Source organism: Vanellus vanellus (genome assembly GCF_965231255.1).
Source record: "Vanellus vanellus genome assembly, chromosome: 6".
In the NCBI taxonomy this organism is placed as follows: Eukaryota; Metazoa; Chordata; class Aves; order Charadriiformes; family Charadriidae; genus Vanellus; species Vanellus vanellus.
Genome location: NC_138911.1, coordinates 29,298,896 through 29,317,919, shown reverse-complemented (window position 1 = coordinate 29,317,919; position 19,024 = coordinate 29,298,896). Strand labels below are relative to the sequence as shown.

General features: G+C 39.5%; 1 protein-coding gene across 1 annotated transcript; it reads right to left on the bottom strand.

The window, feature by feature from the left end:
* Positions 1-1,165: 1,165 nt before the first annotated feature.
* CHP1 (calcineurin like EF-hand protein 1) lies at positions 1,166-18,939 on the bottom strand. The gene is made up of 7 exons (XM_082485200.1): positions 18,733-18,939; positions 13,567-13,639; positions 8,178-8,258; positions 6,760-6,887; positions 5,822-5,883; positions 4,611-4,733; positions 1,166-3,461 (listed from the first exon to the last, which is right to left on the bottom strand). The coding sequence occupies exons 1-7, from the start codon at positions 18,797-18,799 to the stop codon at positions 3,408-3,410; spliced, it is 588 nt and encodes a 195-aa protein (XP_082341326.1). The 5' UTR covers positions 18,800-18,939; the 3' UTR covers positions 1,166-3,407.
* Between the last annotated feature and the right edge of the window lie 85 nt (positions 18,940-19,024).

The following is a 19,024-nucleotide window of genomic DNA, read 5'->3' as shown; positions in this document are numbered from 1 at the left end:
CCAGTTTTGGGCTCCCCAGTTCAAGAGGGACAGGGAACTGCTGGAGCGAGTCCAGCAAAGGGCAACTAAGATGATTAAGGGCTTGGAGCATCTGCCTTATGAGGAAAGGCTGAGAGAGCTGGGACTCTTTAGCCTGGAGAAGAGAAGGCTGAGGGGAGACCTTATTATGGCATACAAGTATCTAAAGGGTGGGTTGAAGGAGGATGGAGCCAGGCTCTTTTCAATGGTTCCCAGTGACAGGACAAGGGGCAATGGGCACAAGTTAGAACATAGGAAGTTCCGTTCAAATACACGGAAACACTTCTTTACGGTGAGGGTGACAGAGCACTGGCACAGGCTGCCCAGGGAGGTTGTGGAGTCCCCTTCTCTGGAGATTTTCAAGACCCGCCTGGATGCAGTCCTGAGTAATGTGCTCTAGGCAATCCTGCTTTAGCAGAGGAGTTGGACTAGATGATCTCTAGAGGTCCCTTCCAACTCTGAAAATTCTGTGATTCTGTGATTTCTGCAGCCAACTATCCAGAGATTCTCAATATAGCTAACTTGAGTGTGCAGATCTGAAAATAGACTTTACTTCATATTTGCCAGTAGACTGGAAAATGTTTCATTTGAATTTAAATACCTAGCCCATACGCTGCCTTTTTAAAAGACAATATTAAGAAATAACTAGTTCTTTCTTCGAGACAGATTTTATCCCTCTTCCAGACTTTAACCTTCACAGATGACCTCTGTTCTCAAGGAGCCTTAAGATTTAATTTCTACAAGCAATCAGGTATGCTAAAAATATTAACTTTGTTGAGATCTGCTGATATCTGTACAGCTTAGTTTTGAACAATTTAAAATTTAACATAAATTTAAGATCATAGCTCTGTAAAACTCCTCTTACTGTCTACCACCTTTTAAGTTACATGATAAATACGTAGATTTCAGAACACTGAGTAAGATACTCAGTGGTTCCCATGTGATTTGTACAGCTAACTGCAAAGTTACATTCTGATAGTTGGGGTTTTTTTTGTTTATTGCAGGAGGGAGGGTTAGTTGGATTTTGTTTTGGTTGCGTTTTTTTTTTTTTTTGCTGTGTACCTATTAGACTACTTGTGTTCACCTTAAAGCACATTAACAAAATTCTAAAGTGGGGACTTACAAGGACACACTTCACCAACTAGCATTGCTATTATATACCGTTTAATTAGAACAATACTACAGGGAGAGGAAAAAAATAATAAGCCATGGAGAGGTATAAAGCTCATGTTGTTATGGGAACCATAGTGCAGTATTATGAGTGCATGTCCTCTTCTGGAGCTCATGTTTTGCACTACTTTCCTCCACTCTACCAGCAGAATGAAGGAGTATTAAAACTCTGAAAATAAGCTCAGTTGAAAAAAAAAAAAAACAAACAAAAACTTGATCTGTAAAGCCTGCTAGCACCATTCTACTGGTATTTAACTTTTCCAGTTACTAAAGGAGAGTCAATTACCATACAGGGATAGCTTTTTTTTTTTTATATACAGTGGAGGGTTTATTTATGGATTGATAAATACAATATCCAGTCTCACTGGGACAATAAGGCACAACTGTAGGTTACAACTATATAGCCAGAAGAGAGCAACACCTACTTTTAAGCAGTTCACAAAGCCTACAAACACTTTTTTACTTTTCCATCTGTTAACATTGTTACATTCCTATTTTACATTACACTGTCATAAAACTATAATATTTCTCGTGCAGATAGAGGTTTTTAATTTACATTGTTTTCTGGAGTTGTGCTGCACTCTGCAAAACAATAAAGTGCAACATTTCACTTTGCAATTCCTTAATTTAAAACAAATCAAAAATCCTTAAGAGACTTGCATGTTAATTTTTTAACACAAGTGATGATTAAAGGAACTGAGAAAAAAGGAAATGCACATTTGAGGGTAGTTTGAGACTGGTAAGTATTTATAGAAATGTTAACACATGACACAGAGTAGCAGTTATAACACTGATTCTTCAATAAAGAAGCTCCCAGGGTTTTTTGGTTTTATTGGAAGGACCTCCTAGACTGTAGGATGCTCCAGCTGAACTATACGAGATCATTTGCCAATTTAGCCACAAAGTTATGTTACTATTCAACCTTCAATAATTTTGATCTCTCAAATTTATCAGCATTATATTAATGGTATTAATCATCTTATACTCGCAAAGAGATTTGTATAGAAATATATTTTGAAATATTTGGGTTAATACACACTTCCCCAAAATAGGTTCTTATGCCAGAACATTCATAAATACAGCTATCGCCCTCAACACAAATCTAACAGACCAGGACTTCCCTACTGGAAAATGTAAGTAATTACTGATTATCCAGGCCACTAGAATTTAAGAGAAGAAAAAAAAAAAAAAAAAATCAGTACTATGTTTCATGACACTATTACCAGGGGGCAGTGACAGAACTACAAATTCATATTTTGGCACAACTAGTTTTCTTGCATTATGTACACTGGTAAACAAGGTTACACTTTCAAAGGCAAAACCACCCTGACGAGAGGAGGGATCCTAAGCAAAGCAACCTGGAGAGGGAGGACATTTCATGGTCCACTGGCAGTCAAGCCTGCAAGCTACCCAAAGGGCACAAGCAAGTTTCTGCCTCTGCTACTGGAACAATTTAAGTGACTTTTAATGCAAAATTCCTATTCCTGTTGAGGACACCACAGCCTGTCTCCACCACAGATTCTCCCATTGTCTCTGTGAATTCATCCCACAAAGAATAAAAACTACTCACAGTACTTTAAAGTACTCTAGGTTATCATCATGAATTCAGTGCTAGTTGTACAATGAAGCCATAGAAATTGAGAAGTCCTCAAGTAAAAGGCAGGTTTGGAAGTAGGGAAGAAACAAATCTGCATGTAAAGAGCCAAATAGGAAAAAAAAAAAAAAAAAAAAAGGCAGCTGTAATGTGGTGTTGCTCCTGAAAAGCAGAAGTGAATAGTTATCATCGCACCTAGTATTTGAGTAGATGCTTGTCTCCAAAGTGTTTCAGGGGGCACTTCTGTGGCATGTTCCCTTTTTTCCAGTCTCAGATTCAGAGCTCAGAAGAATCAGTTTGTAGATTATACAGCAGTACATAAGGAGAGACATTTTTGCTGAAACAGTAGTGCAGAAGGAGACAAGGGAGAAAGGGTAAAAAAAAAAAAAAAAAAAAAGGAGGGAAAATATTAAAAAAACCCAATGCTCCTTTCCAAGTTGCATGGCAGCCATTTCCCTTTGTTCCTGATGCATAGGGAATGTTCACATTGGTAAAACAAATCAGGGAGGGGTTGAAGATGTATTGTATATGCACCAGTAGCAATGCTCTGGGGGAAGGTGCTAAGGAGAAAATGAAGTTCTATTCATTATATAGGAGGGGTAGAAAGGAATAGGTTCTCCATCCATCAGTGAAGAAATCGAATGCTCATTTTCTGCTCTACATCCACTTTCTCCAAAACCTGCAATAAAATTCAGAAACAGCTACTTAAGTTACTGTACACACTTCTCTCCTACAAAGTTTCTTCCTCTAATATAGAGGAAATGGGCAGGAACATGGGATGTCTTCAATTTGGCATGCCAGTCTTTCATCTCGAGATTGCTATTTTTCATTCTGGACTAAGGTCCTTCCAAGGAAAGAAACTTCAGCCATTAAAGCTGGAAGAAGGCCGTCAACCAAAATGCAACTAATGTAGCTTCAGCCTGCCAACAGTTCAGAAAGGCTTGGATTCCCAAAATTAGATTGCATGGGAATGCATGGCCAGGAAACAGAAGGGAGAACAGAGTAGAGGAAGGGGCATGAGCAGTCATTGAAGAGCTTAAATCAAGACCACAGCATCGCTAAAGCAGATTGTGGTAAAGCTGGGGTGGCAACTTCATTCACTGAATTGTTATTGAGGAACTGAGGAACGAAGTCATTAGTCTGCTCCAGATTGTTTCAGGCAGTAGACTTCAGTGTTCTAAGATCAGAATAATTTAAGTTTGAAGAGACCTCTGGAGGTCTTTTAGTTTGTCTTCCTCCTGCTTAAAGCAGGGCCAGCTAGGTCAGGTTGCTCGGGGCCTTGTCCAGTTAAGTTTTAAATATCTTCAAGGAAGGAGGTTCTACATCTTCAGCATCTATGATCATCCTCTTAATAACATGTTTTCCTTATAGCTAACCAGAATTTCCCATGTTGCAACTTGTTTCTGTTGCTCCTTGACCTGTCTTTGTCCACTTCCAAGATGAGTCTGGCTCCTCTTGTCAATACCATCCCATTAGGTAGTTGACAACTTTCTTCACTGACTATATAATGACTCCTTACTATTACCTATTTCTGAATAACAAAAGATGTAATTCAAAGGACTAGAGGTAGGAACTTGAATACTGATACTAGTTGTGTCACTAATGGATAAAATCTACAAGTGAGAACTGATCAGCACAATTATAGCAGAATTACTACTCTGTTGCCACTGTGCTAGTCAGGCTACTTGTGTAGAAAGACATGGTTGCAAAAGAAAAAAGTGACAATTCTGCAGTATATTCAGTGCTGTAGCTTATGTAAGAGTATGAATAAACATATGGACTAATTAGGAGCACCCTGACAGTATAAAAGTTAGTGTAGTTTACCAACCTTTACAAACTCCGCAAAGGAGATGGCACTATCCCCATCTTGATCAGCTTCCTGGATTGTTCTGTCAGCAATGCTGCCCAGCTGCTCATCTGAAATGTTTACACCAACCATCATCCGTAATACCTGTAATGCACAGAAGTCCCCAGATTGTTTGTTTGGTTTGTGCTTTGGTTTTTTTTTTTTTTTTTTTTAAATAAGAAAACAAAATAACCATTATTGATATAGGAACAGAAGTATTCTTTGTGCTGGTTTTCTCATGTATGCTGCCAAAATAACACTATACAAGAACAAGCCTGGAGGATTTTCACAGAAGTAATTTCTAGACTGACTTCCATTTGTCCTTTGTACATCAAGGCTTTCAGTAAAGACAGCTTCCTTTTGTCACTACCTTTGACAAAGAATCCTGCTTCTTCACTAGGCAGCAGAAAGAGGTAGAAGTATGAGAATGCTTTGGAACTAGGAATGAGTAAGTTTTGTTCCAGTGCTTTTGTCTATTTTTTCCCCACAAAACATACCAACATTTGATAGACTATTTGCTGTTTGAGATAGTTGCCTACAGGAAGCTTGTAAGTATATGGTCAAATGATAACTGCCATTACTCTCTACAGTTAGTGAAGCATTTTCTGTGCAGATAGAAGAGGGCAGTTTCAGTCAAAAGCAAATCCTTGTTCTACATCAGGAACCACAAATTGTCATGTCTACTTCCCAGGATTAGTAGTATGTAATTACTCCTAGCTCAAGCCTAGTTTCATATATATGCAGCACTGATGAACTTTGATTACCTTTGCTGCAATTTCAAGAAGTTTTACTCTATTGAGAGTATGAACAGAGGATCAGGCAACCAACCTAATCCACCTCAAGGCTTGTCCCTGTGAAGTCCTGTTAAAAGCACCTTTGAAAGTTATGGAAGGTAGTTCTTAAGGGGCTTAGTATATTTGCTGGATATTTAGGTATAATTCCGATAGGATCTGCTTAGCCTAACACTCTGGTTTAAATTTGATTCTAGCATTCCTAGTCTGATAGAACAGTCTGGGCTACCAAATGAGATTAAAGTCTTATACCATATCTAAAGCTTTAAACCAGAGATTAGCCACCAAATTCCTTCAGGACTTCTTTTGAGGAGACTGTTGTAACTCCCCTCTTCATTCTAAATAGGTGTAAAGTCACAGAGAAGGTCATGGAGTCATTCAAAGCAGCCCTGTGCTATTTACCTGAAGAAGCTCATCCCTGGATATCTTGTCATCTTTATCTAGATCATATAACCGAAAAGCAACTACAGGAAAAAAAAAAATGAGCAGTTTAATTCAAGTGCCATTATTTTTCCTCACAACAATACATTCCCCCCCCCAAAAAATAGTAAGTATTCATAAATTATTTTAAGATAATTATCTTAGAATTTTAATTCACCATAAAATTAATGTTTTGTTCCATGAAGTGTTATTACCACATAGAGGAATAACATTTATTGCCAAGAAGTGAAAAACCTTACTTAAGTACTCCATACGAATACTTTCAGAAGCATTCTGCTTGCAGATGTAATTCTTCAAAGCCCCGAGTCATGGAAGTATAATTACCACTAAGATACATTCAGTCCTTTAACTTCAGAGCCAACCATTTTTACATTACCATTCATTCTCTTTGACTATATTCTGGATGAGATATGACAGAAATTTCTAAATGCTCTGAGGACTGTTGCCAACTTTGATTAGCAAGCAAGAGCATTCTGCTCATATACTGTAGGCAGATGTCCAAATACTGAGGAAAGTACTCAGCTGAAGGTGAGGAGAAAAGCACTATATTATATGGAAGACTGGAGAAAGAAGTGGAAAAGCCCATTCACATATGGGATGTGGCTTCTAAATCTGAAATAACTTTGGATGCAAACCATTTCAAAACACTCCTGTTATGAGACATTTGGAAAAGCATATACATTACTCAAGATTGAACTAATTCCACCAAATGCCAATACAAGAATGGGTCAATTGTTGACATTCTGAACAGGTAAGCTTGCAACTTAATTTTAAAAAGTATTAAAGGATATCGTTCCACAGGGAACAACTGCAAGGAAGACCCCAAGCCCCTTCACTCCCTCCCCAGAAAAACAAAAAAGAAAAAGAATTGGTTCTATAGGAAGGTTCACATTTCTTACAGTGGAGCTTGTTACTTCGGCTGTTCAGTGGTTCAGGTCCATTCTGGTCTTTGCTCTTTTCATTATCTTCTATGGGTCGGAAGTGGGCTAGTGTCCTCATGAATCCACGGAAATTCACTTGGTCCTCTCTGTGTAAGCATTTCAGGAGGTCAGTTTTAGCATAGCTTATACAAATTCTTTATTTCAGTAGAGTATGAATGTGTAAAACATTTACACCCTGCAGACTCTCTCACTCCCACCTCCCCAGTGTTTGGCTGCCTATGCTCAAACCCAGCTCTGATACAGTGCAGTTGTAACCTGGGATCACGCTGTTATGAAGTATGATGTGTAAAAAAAGCAGCTGTGAGAAGTCATTGAGGCCTGCCCTCCCCTTGCCTGCAAGCTCTATTTAAGCTCAAACCCTCACCCTTGGCCCTTGCCTGAGCTATCCTGCAGCTATGCCCAAGTCTGACAATGTATCTTGCTGATCTGGACCCTGATTCCCTGGACTGACCTGAGACTTGCTTCACCATTGTCAACTTGTCTGGGAACCACTGGACTGTTGGCTGTCATGGCAACAGTCACTGGACCTGCTCTCCTTTTCTTGTTAGGTGCTATGCATTCTGTTAGTGAGTACATTGCCCCTGTCAGCTTTGCTGTCACCCTTGCCTTCTGCTTGTAGGGCAGCCATCACTCACTGCTCCCTGACAAACAGCCAGCCCTCTTCTCTAGAGTTTGTGGGAACCAGCTATGTAAGTACTTTCCAGGACTTCTGCTTTCTATTCAGGAAACCCTGCCTGATATTAGCTGATATTATGACTCAATTAGACAAACCAATCTTCATCAATCAGTAATGACAAATGTGTTCAAGAACAGCAGAAAGATTCCACAGAACAATCTAGAGGTATAATGAAGAGAGACAGTACTGCAAATTCAATCATCTCTTCGGATTTATGTTAGAAGTGCCATAAGCTATGTCTTAAATGAGATCAAAAATAAAACAAAAAAGCTGATCTAATAAGAAAGGTACACTTAGAGGCTAAAAGGTGAAAACTGAGACTGAATTAGTTAATTGCAATACTATTTAGAATAAAATAGTATTGCTACAAGTTTGCTTTAAGAACCAAAGTCCATACGTGCCTTTGATTTTCTTTAAAAGTGTTCAGGAGCATAGCAAGAGGAGTGGAAAACTGTGACATGAAGTTTGTCAATGAATAAAGCACTCAAAGCTCTTGTAAGGTTGTGAAGTGTTTCTCATTGCTGAATGAAAACATCCTGAGGAAACAATGTACCCACACGCATTTCATGAGAAGTTTGAGGTGTTCAATTATTAGCAAATTCAAATTCTGTACTCAATTATAAGCATTTCACTACTATCAAAACTTCTGACAAGCTACAAATTTTGTGCCTGCTTGCAAATTCAGTCTGTTGGAACTCACCCTTCTGGAAAGAAGGCATTGATAATTCTGTCTCCCAGTGGATTGATGGCAAGCTCTGGAATCCGCTGGAAGTCTTCACGGCTAAGTAAAGCAAGAACACAAGAAGTCTGCATAAAGTTGAAGTCAGAGGAGAAAGAGTTGCTTGAAAAGAATTCACAGTAAAACATCCATTGGGTTCTATTTCTGCAGCAAGACACTTGGTTTTTAAAACTTAACTCTTTAAATCATGTTTTCTCTATGATTAATGACAAAACAAATCAAAAGACAATGCCAAGCCTGTGTTACATTACAGACTAGCAGTGTTCATTTATCATGTTAGCACTTCTCAGGTGCTAACTTTTGTGCTAAAAACCTTCCTGTAACAATGCCAACTAGTTTGCAATTTAAGGAAAGGAAAGAATCCAAAATGGCTTTGATGAAAAATATGACTTCAAAATGAGAATGAACATTTTAAAAATTATTTTGGTATTTAATCATTTGAGTTGGCATGATTTTTCCAGATTACCCCACTCCAGATTCTGGGACAACACCATACTCCTCCAAACATACCACAGGTGATCTGCATATTCTGATAGAATTTTTTTGTTTTGTACACAGTATAGCGTAAGCACAGCTATGATTACATTGTTACAGCTTTTTCTGATTTGGAAGACATCGTGACCTGTACTGATGTAAGCACATTTTAGATCAGTATGACATGAACATAAGGTTCATTCTATTTTTAGAGTTGTGCTAATAATTTTTCTTTTCTTTCAACCTAACAGAATGTCACTGATAGGGAAGTGGGATAATCTTGGTGTGACCAAGGCAGACATACCAAGTGTGTCTCAGTGAGTATTTTGATCGACAGGTTTCGTTTGGGGTTTTTTGGGGTTGTTGGTTTCCCCCCCACACACACTACAACAGAGCACAGCAATTTATCTTTTAGTACAAGATGTGCTCCATAATCATTTAGGTTTTAAATTGCAAAGATAACAGTGATAATGTAAGGCTGTAAAAAAAAACTGTTCTGGATGGATGGATAACTTGACATTTCCTCCCCAGTCTCCAGAAATACTGGCAATTCCCTTTAAGTCAAATGCAGGCCTGCTGTTTTTGAAGTTTCAGTACAAGTCTCAAACTTGGTTACTAAACATTGAAACCTATGCTCACTAAATGAATCAGCAACAAGCTTTGATTCACGATGTCATTACACAAAAAATCTGGCAAAGTAAACACGACCGGATCTTGAGATTATTTAAGTATACTGTCCTTTTTTTCCTGTCTTTAAGATCACAGTATTAAAAAAAGAATTGACTAATCTTATTACTAGTCTAGACTGGGAAAGGCACAGAAGCTAGAAGTTCTAGTTTTAAATGCATTCTAAAGTACTCCTTGCACCCACTCACCCCACAGCACAGTTAAACAGTCCCAATTATATCTGTTACAACATGGTTAAACTGTTTGACCTTCTCATATAGCTACTTGGCCATATTTTTAAGATATACCAGCAAACTTCTGCTCTGACCAGGTCTGAATTATTTTTAACAGGCAAAGTTAACATCTATATAACATGATCAACTTGTTACCAGACCCTTCAGGACTGCTGCATTTTACACTATAGCTGAAGGGCAAAGTATGCATTAGTGATTTAGGCAGGAGATGCAGTGATGTGGAAAACCTATGCCCTAGTAACAAAATTTTAACAACAGGACTTCAGTGTCAACGCTAACATTTACAAGCTAAAAGCAGAAACTACCCTCTCTTCCGTTTAGAGCAAAAGCCTAATGCTTCAGAATTTTAATTTGCATATCACTCTTTCTTAGTATTGAGCCTCCATTTACACTTGGCATTTCAGCCTCCAGTTGTTCTGCTTTCTAACAGGAGATTAACAATTAACTACAAATAACTCCCCAGGTTTCAAATCTATTTGTCCTGTCATTATCAAGACTGCAGTAGACCATTTTTGCTTATTAAGAGCACATTACTGAGTGAGTGTTCTAACTGAAATAGCCATAACAGCCATAGAAGTAAATGAATGCATGATGTAAGTTGTCCTCCACTTTATAAACTAAGGCTTCCTGCAGTCATTAGGGACCAACTTCCACCTGGTTGAGGCTGGAGCTTACAGGAAATCTCATGCCCACTACTTCTGTGTTTGTGTGCCATAGCAACAAGGCTCTTCTAACATATGGTTCCCGGAACCTGGCTTCTATTAAATCCTTGCTTAAATGTAACATGCAAAGCAACCTTTAACTGCATGTTATCATTATGCAGGCCAACCATTTAATATATATGCCAGTGCATTCACAGACATACTTTGCAGTAAGGAATTTGTAGATTCTCAGACAAGTATTTCTAAGCATGAGAATACCCTCCAAGGCACATAGCAGATCTTTACCATAAAGATGGCTCTGCCTTACTCCACGGGCTGCAAGAAACCTACTAGACCCTTTTTTTTCTACCATTACTTCGGTTGTGCATCCTTCTTTTACTTCTAGATAGCCACAGAGAGTGCTCTTCCCTCACTAGGAAGGAGGAGGGTAGGGCTATCTAGAGTTGAGGGAAAGTAAAAGCAAATTTAAAGATTCATTTCATGCTATAAAGAACTGCCTAACATTTCTTTTCCTGATCATAGTCACACGAGTGATTTCTGACATGTCTGATTTGCAAGTCAAAGGTATAACTCATCCTTATGGAAACAAACATTCTTGCTTACAGGACACAGAAGACATGCCTTTGAAACTGGTGGTAGTAAGTAAGTGGTAACTTCATCTCACTTGTCTTAAAGTAGCAAGTTCTTTGGTCAATATTTCAGAAACCATCAGAAAACAACATTTATGACCTTCCAAGCTGTAGTTCTTACTCTCCCCTCATTGTTTTTTTGAGGAAGTAGTTTTCCATTACCTAAACTTAATGGTTTCCACATATTGTGAGTGCCAGGACAGGTTTCAAAATTTGAATGCCACTCAGTAAGCCATGTTAGGAGCAGTCTATGCTTAGAGGCCAAGACTGCAAGTTAATGGATCACAGTTTGTACAGTTGCTCGGATTTTTCCCAACACTTCACTTCCTTTCCCAAGTACCATGTGATTATCAACAACGAAAGCCAAACTCCTCCTGATACAAAACACTATGAAACTAAGTATTGGGCAACAGACATTCATATCATATTTAATCAATTACTCCTCTTACGTAAACTGAGTACAATCGCTTTGAAGTTTATATAAGCTTTATGGACTCAACAGGTGAATTTAAAGTTGGAGGGAGGAGTTGAGGAAGAATGTGCGCTAGGTTCAAATCGTGCTAGACTGGCAGCCATCACCTTTATTAATCAGTGAAGACTAAAGCCACACATCAAGTTTGAAGAGGCTGTTATCATTCTTTATTTAATTTAATTTTGAGACGTAAGTAGTAGTAACCTTACCTACAATATCATCGGCTGATCTGTGTATCACAATTGCCAATTAGCCAATGCTACAATTTATGATACATTGGTTTCAGTGACAGAGTGGGCTTAAGAAGTTCCTGCCCATGCAATCACAAACCAATTGTTTCCACACCCACAGTCCATTTTGTCATCCCTTCAGCTATGCAAGTCCAGATATTTACAGTACAGCCACAGTCCAAATCACTGGAGTCAGTCAACTTAAAAATATCTACACAAACCAAAAGGAGAGGGAGAGTATTTTTAACCAAAAATAATCACTTGGTAGTCCTGTTTACAGTACAACTCCACAACCAATTACTTAAATGTTAACTTGAGAAGTCAGCAATTTGTGGCACCAGAAGGAACTGCATATTGCCTTCAGGAAAGGAAATTTCAATAAGCCAGCAGTACTGCCAAAGGGAGTGTATCTTACAACTTGCCACCTCCATCTTCTAAGCAGTGATTCTAGCTTTATAGCTAGGTCTAGCTTTTATATGTTTACAGTGCATCCTACAATCACATTTTGCAAGATCATTCATACACAAAACCCCAGTGATGTCTGAATCTATGTTTACTGGGTTTGACTGGGATGGAGTTGCTATGAAAAAACCTAACTCCACATGAGCCAGACCCTGTATACTATGCTACAAGGTGCCCTTCCCCTTCCTACTCTCTCCTGCATTCTCTCCAGCTTCCCTCTGCACTAGTTCTGGCATATGCAGCTATATGGTGAATGGGAAACAAAATCCACCTGTAAACTGTTCAGATTCCTTTTCTGTTATTTTACTTGGCAAGTTTTCAAAGCTGTAGATTAGTTTCCAAAGGTGACCCTTAAGTGCCAGAATCAACATAGAAAAGCAAGACTTTCATTGGCAATATGGTCTTAGACCACTTAGACCAACTATGTTGGTTGCAAAATTGCACCCCTGGTACAATCAATGGACAGCTCTTATTTGTCATATGCTTCCATAATATTAATGTAATCTGTAGGCAACATCAAAAGCAAAGAATAAGCAATTTAACATTATCAGAATTCATAAGTAATTCAGTGAATAAAGAGCAAACCAACACCAACATGCAATACAATAACCATATTGGGGAAGGCTAAGGAACAAAGACAACACACAGAGACATATTTTAACAGGCAATCATCCCACTAGAATTTACTTTGCAGTTGAGAATACTCTTTCCAACAGGCTCAGTCTGTCAGCAAAAAATGTTTTGCAGAAGAAATTTAAGCCTCATCATTCTTTAATTGATTAAGCTGTAAGCAACTGGTTCACTTCTGTAGTTTTCAAAATGGAGACAGAAGACAAACTCTTTAAAGGTCTTGGAATATCCTGCACTACTACTTTAAAGAATAGAATGTGTGTTTGTTTAGTCACAGTGACTTGGTTCCAGCTCTTTATTTTTGAGCACACTAATAGCCCTGGGTGTTCAACAAGAGGTGCAAAGTTAAGAATAGTAAAGGGCTTGCAGATCAAAGTAGTGTTAAAAGACACTGGGTATCAGAAACAATTAAGAGCCCATGCTACCAAAAATACAAGTGATCTTTCTATTATGAAAGTCAGGATGAAGACAACATAGTGGAACCATTCTTGTAATAATTATTAGAGGTAACATATAAAGAAAGGTAAGAAATAACAATCTAAAAACGTGGTTTAACTTTTCTGAACACTTGTTGTAAGACCCTGAATATCAAATCTGACCTTTCTTGCATTAACTGCTAGAAACCTTCAGCACTACAGCAGAGACAACTGGTATTTAGAGCACCGTGACTCAGTTCAACAATCAAATTTCTCCTGACCTTCCATAAAAGAGAACAAACTTGAATGTCCATGTAGAGAGTAGGTATGAAAGAACCTGTTATAACAGCCTCACTGATTCACCATGAGGAAAACATGCAGGCATCCTACAACAGCAAGCCACCATTAGAGATATGTGTCAGTGCTATGACAGCCAAATTAGTGATAATACTCACCTAAGAGTGCCATTTTCTCCTTTGTCTAGGCTGGTGAAGCGACTGTACAAGCGGGTGATTTGACTGTGGGAGACTGAAGGCAAAAAAAAAAAAAAGAAACACAAATTAGCATGTCAATGATTCCTCATAGGAACAGACCCCATTATACTGAACTACTCTGTTGCCAAAAGCAGTGTTTAAAAAAAGAAAAAAAAATATTACACAAAACAAGTTACATTGGAAGCACATAGCAATCAGCAGTTTGGGGACTTCTTGAGCTGTAAATTGCATCTTAATATTCAAGAATCCACAAATAAGCCTATCAAAAATTTGCATAACTTTGCCTTCTACCCATTTATAGTTTTGGTCTAACAATCGTTGGTTATCTGATTCAGTAAATGGCAATTAAAAAGAAGAAATTTGATTCACAGTTCACTTAATTTCTTTATGGCTAGAAATAATCCAGACAACCTCCAACAACAGCCTCTATCATTCATGACACTGCAGACCTCTGCTGTAGTATCTTTCCTCATCTTTTGCTTATTATAACTACTCCTGTTGCCTTTTTTCATGTAAAGATGGAAAGAGGACTCAGTTTCTCTGCATCTGGAAAGTGGACAGAGAGATTTTACATCTATTCACTTTTCTTCCTTTATAGGACTGCCAGAATCTGAACAGCTGGTTCATTTCAGGGTTCACTAAAGTCACTTCCAGGCTTCTAGAACATTGAGTTAAAAACTTAAAAGCCTATTTTGAAGTAAGTTTGGGAGGGAGCTGGAACACAAAGCAAGCAGAAAGTTATTGGACTTTTCAAATTTGCAATTTGAAACAGAAATTGCAAAGCCAGTATTAAGTTTAGCATCATAGTGTCAACATTTTCAAGATATTAGAAAACTCAAGATACTAGATACTGGTCTTCAGAACAGTCCATGACGCGTGTGGTTAAACCTATCTAGAACAGCAATTCCTTTAACACTGAAAGAATACCTGACAGAAGATCTTGGCTTTTCAGAGCTTCTTCAGATTAAGTTAATAAATACATAAGATTTAATTTCAATGTTTACTCAGTAAAAGTGTGATTTTCTACAATGTTAACTAGTACTTGGTGTAATTTTCAGATCCAATTGTTTCAAAAGCCTTCACCAACACATGTACAATGCTTTTGTTGCTTGCTAAAACTTATTTGGGAACAGGTTGCACAGGAGTTTGTCCAATTTGTGACAACTGAAGAAATTAATTTTTTTTTTCCCTGGGTTTGTTCTTTCTCCAGACTATTTGTTTCAACTGTTCCCTCTTTTAGGATGACCTGCCAGCAACTGTTGGGGTTTGTTTTTTTTTTTTTGGTTTTTTTTTTTTTTTTGGTTTTTTTTTTTTTTAACTTGTCTCCTCGGCAACTCTCATTCTTTGCATAGGGTTGGGCAATTTGCTCAGTTCCACCTAAGGCAACTTCTCAACAATCAGACCAGGCAGCTTGCTCTATTTCAAGTTAAGGAACACACACACAGAAAGCAGGCATCAGTATTATAAAGACTTCAAATTTCTGCATTTCTGATTTAGCGTTTTAGATATGATAGGCAATAACAACAACTGATGATGAAAAAAATAATAGCCTGGAGTTACATCTCCAACGAGAAGCCCTGTACTCCCACTCCTCCCTGGAAAGTAAGAGGGTGATGAGAATTCAACTCAGCTACCGTTTCCAAACCAATGTCAGCAACTCCATTTTTGGAACACCTCCATAACAGCTAGTGTGTGATAAATAGTATGTAGCTATTGAAAGGAGAATAGATGGTTTTGTTAGTATCATACTAGACAGACAAGCATATTGTGGCTATATGAGAAAGGAAGATGATTCAGGTCCACCACTGTATTCTTTCTTAATTTCCTTTTTGGCTCTCATCCCTCATGAAAGCTGCATCATTCTACACTTTTCAAAGCAGTCTCATGCAAAATAAAGATTTTGACATTCCCTGCTGGCCATAGGAGAACCAGAAACAAGATCTGCAATTTATGACTGCTTCTTAAAAATTAAAGGTTAAGGCTTAAAGCTAGCTGAAACACAATTTTATCTATTCCACTATTCAACTAAGGTCCTTCCAAAAACGTCAGTCAAAACCTCTATAACAGGAGCTATACCCTCTAGTTTACTTCTGCTAAATCATTAGAAATTTTTTTGCAATCAGACACTCTGAAACTTGTCTAAAACATTAGCAGAAGCTCATATAAATATTGGATATTTATATACTTAGAAAACATAAATATCCACCAGAAAATCCATCACTTGTTAACACTAAAATATTTTTTCTCCTAAACTCTGATGCGAGGATTAGTTTATTATTAATCCTTAGGTAGACTGCTTCAAAGCATGGGAACAAAGGGTGTGAAGCAGATAGTTTGAATACTATTACATTCCAATGGCTTTCCAAAAGCTTGCAACAGAACGCGGACAAGAAACATCTTGGACCTCTTATCTGGTTCTTATAGTTGTTACTGAACTACAAAAGCAATTAGGACTGCTTGAAGGCTTTTTCAACTCAAATTTCAAAATGTTTATATGCAAAGCAAACAACCTGTACAATATCATACAACATTAAGGACTGTCAACTTCAGACTTAACACTTTTAAAGATATCTTTTAAATCTGTTCAGCTAAAGAACATTAACATACAGTTCATCACTTGTTAGTAACATTAGTATTTCAGTTTTGTGCTATATAAAGTTTACAAGAGAAAAGTTGTACAATTCCATAGTTGAACTCAATCAAAGTGGTTATGTGTTCTGTTCAGTCCTTCGTATTTATCCCAGATGAACTGAAGAAGTCATGTTTCACAGTAAGGAGGACAAAAAAAAGAATCCTTCAGAGCACTTACCGGAACATCAGTTCAAGATAGACATGTAGCACTGCCAAATTGTTTCACGTCTAGAGCCCCTTTCTTAGTAGGTAAAGTATCATCAGTATCAAGTTTCTAACAAACAGGACACGCTATTCAGTAACACTAACTAAGCATTCTCCCTGCAAACTTTGTTCCAGATAAACCAGCATCATTTTTTTTCCCCTCACCTTGTACCTTGCATAAATATTTGTACCTATATGAAGTGTATAACAGTGGTAAGAGCTTGGTGGAATTTTCCATCTACCTAGACAAGTACAAAAGGCAGAGGAAAATCACATTCCTAGACTGTGATTACAGGCTGGGGAAAAAAAAATTGATAAAGCTAACAAGACACGCTGTGATGACTTACAAGCAAGCATGAGTCAGAGAAGATTAGCAATGCCTAATTAACAAAGTGGTAATACTTAGAAAATTGACCAGTAAAAACACAAGAAAATTAACCAAATTCATGCCACCAAGCTGAAACCCACTGATCACAACCTCAAGCTCCCCACTTTGAAGATAAGAAAAGCATTTAGAGGCTAACTAGAGCCAAGTGCCTATTGTTTAGAATACCTACACAGCCATCTCAATAGTATTTATTTAACCATCGCATAAGTAAAATTCTAGAAATGAAACACCACTGACAAAAACATTCCAGATTTGGGTTTTGGTTTTTAAAGTATCTTTGTAAGTGAGGTGAGGCTACCTGTACTTTATGATCTTTACAATTAAAAAAGTAAGTTATTGCTGGATAAGCAGACTTTGACATTTCTACTTGTTTGTCATAGCACTCCTGTAAAAGGTTCCCCTGAGAGATGGAAAAAGGATCATGGAAAGTATATTAACTCACTCAGCTGTCCGTTACGCTAGCCAGTACTGTCTTAATTTTCTTCCACTCCTTTTCTGTGGCCACTTGTTTTCCTGACACAAATAAACTATCACCTAAAATGAATATATACTAAAATTTCCATTGGAAAAACTGAGGAAAGTATTTTCACATAGCAAGAACAGAACAGCAAGCATAAGCAGGAAAAAACACAATCTGGGAAGACCTTGTTTATCTGAAGGGAAAAAAAAAAAACCAACAGCAAAGTGATATGTATGATGTTATGACCTCCCCTCTCAAAGTAGTCAGAAGGGCACCCTCCATTTAATATCATTCAGTATTTGCTAGAGTTCTCAGACTGGCAACCATTCTAATCAGCCAAATTAACAACACTGAGTTTTCCCTTTTCTAAGGTACTTTAAGTTTATGGAGAACAACTTGATCAAATACTATGGGGTAAAGTAGCTATATACTACAGTCCAGCTTGAATAATGCTCTTCCAATTGCTGACTAGTGCAGCAATTTTCACTTTTTTTAGTTAACCGTACCTAACTTGCAGAAGTTATGTTACCTCCTTTATGTTTTAAATGCCACTCAGCATTCATTCTCGCTACCCTTAAGGTAACTTTAGCGATAGCCTCTGAAACAACATTTGGAAAAAAGATTACTATACAACGAGAGCTTTTTCAGGCTAAAAACAGCTGCTGGAGAACAACTCCAGCACCGTAAAGAGAGACAGACAACTCTTCAAAATCCACCGAGCTCTCTCTGACCGAACGCAATACCACAGCTGCCAAGAGCATTGCTTCTCTCCCTTCCCACTCAGATCTCGCTGCCGCTGTACAACCGATCTTCGCCTCCTTTAGGCCACAGTAATGGCTCCCACGCGAGGTCTCTCCCCCGCAATCCCAGCAGCCGAAGGCACTCGCAGATCCCGGCTGGCTTTCGCTCTACAGTGCGGCAAGCAAACACCAGTCCCCGCGCCTGCCCCTGTCGCGTTCGTGCCGGCCCAAGGAGCACCTCCACTACCAGCAGCTGTACCGACAGCCGGCGGCTACTGCCGCCAGCCCCGAGCGAGTGAGACACCGGGGGAGCGCCAAAGCAGACGCGTTGCCCGCAGGCTTCTACCAGCCCCGAGCCATGGGCAGTGTCGTCCCCGTCCCACCCCCCGGGGCTGCCCACAGCGCGGGGGCGAACCAAGAGGCGTCTCCCAGGTTTCCGCAGGCCTACGAGACACGTCCGCCCCCGGCCGCTGCGGACAGCAAAGTCTCGGCCCAGGGCCAGCGGGGACCAGGCACTGCCCAGCCAGAAAAGCAACGGTCGTTACGAGGGCTAGGCCGACGACCCAGCCAGCAGCACGGGGACAGCCGGCAGCGCGGCCGGCCGAGGCGCCTCCCCGGCCTGAGGGACGGGGCGCTGTCCCATTCCGGGCACCCAGCCCCCATGGCGCTTCCCGGCCCGTCTTGCCTCACGCCCCCGCACTCACAGCCCGTCTCCTTCTTGATCTCCTCGATCTCCTCGTCCCGCAGCAGTGTGGACGCCCGGGAACCCATCGCCGCCTCTGAGCCTGAGGGGGAAGGGAAGGGCCGCACTCAGCACCGAGGAGAGTTACGCAGCCGAACAGCGACAGCGGTGCCACAGTCGCCCCCAGCACGGGCCCGACCACGATCGCTCAGCTGTACTGAGGCGGAAGGCGAGCCCGCACTGACTCTTATCGCCCCTCCCGCCGCGTCCGGCCCGGCGCGGCGCTGCCCGGCCCTCACCGCCCGCCTCACCCC

Excerpts from the sequence above, each read along its gene's own strand:
- CHP1 (XM_082485200.1), bottom strand. The coding sequence starts at position 18,799 with ATGGGTTCCCGGGCGTCCACACTGCTGCGGGACGAGGAGATCGAGGAG. Across the intron at positions 8,259-13,566 it reads GGAGAAAATGGCACTCTTAG|CCGTGAAGACTTCCAGCGGA; the intron begins GTGAGTATTATC and ends TGCTTTACTTAG. Across the intron at positions 6,888-8,177 it reads AATGCCTTCTTTCCAGAAGG|AGAGGACCAAGTGAATTTCC; the intron begins GTGAGTTCCAAC and ends ATGCTTACACAG.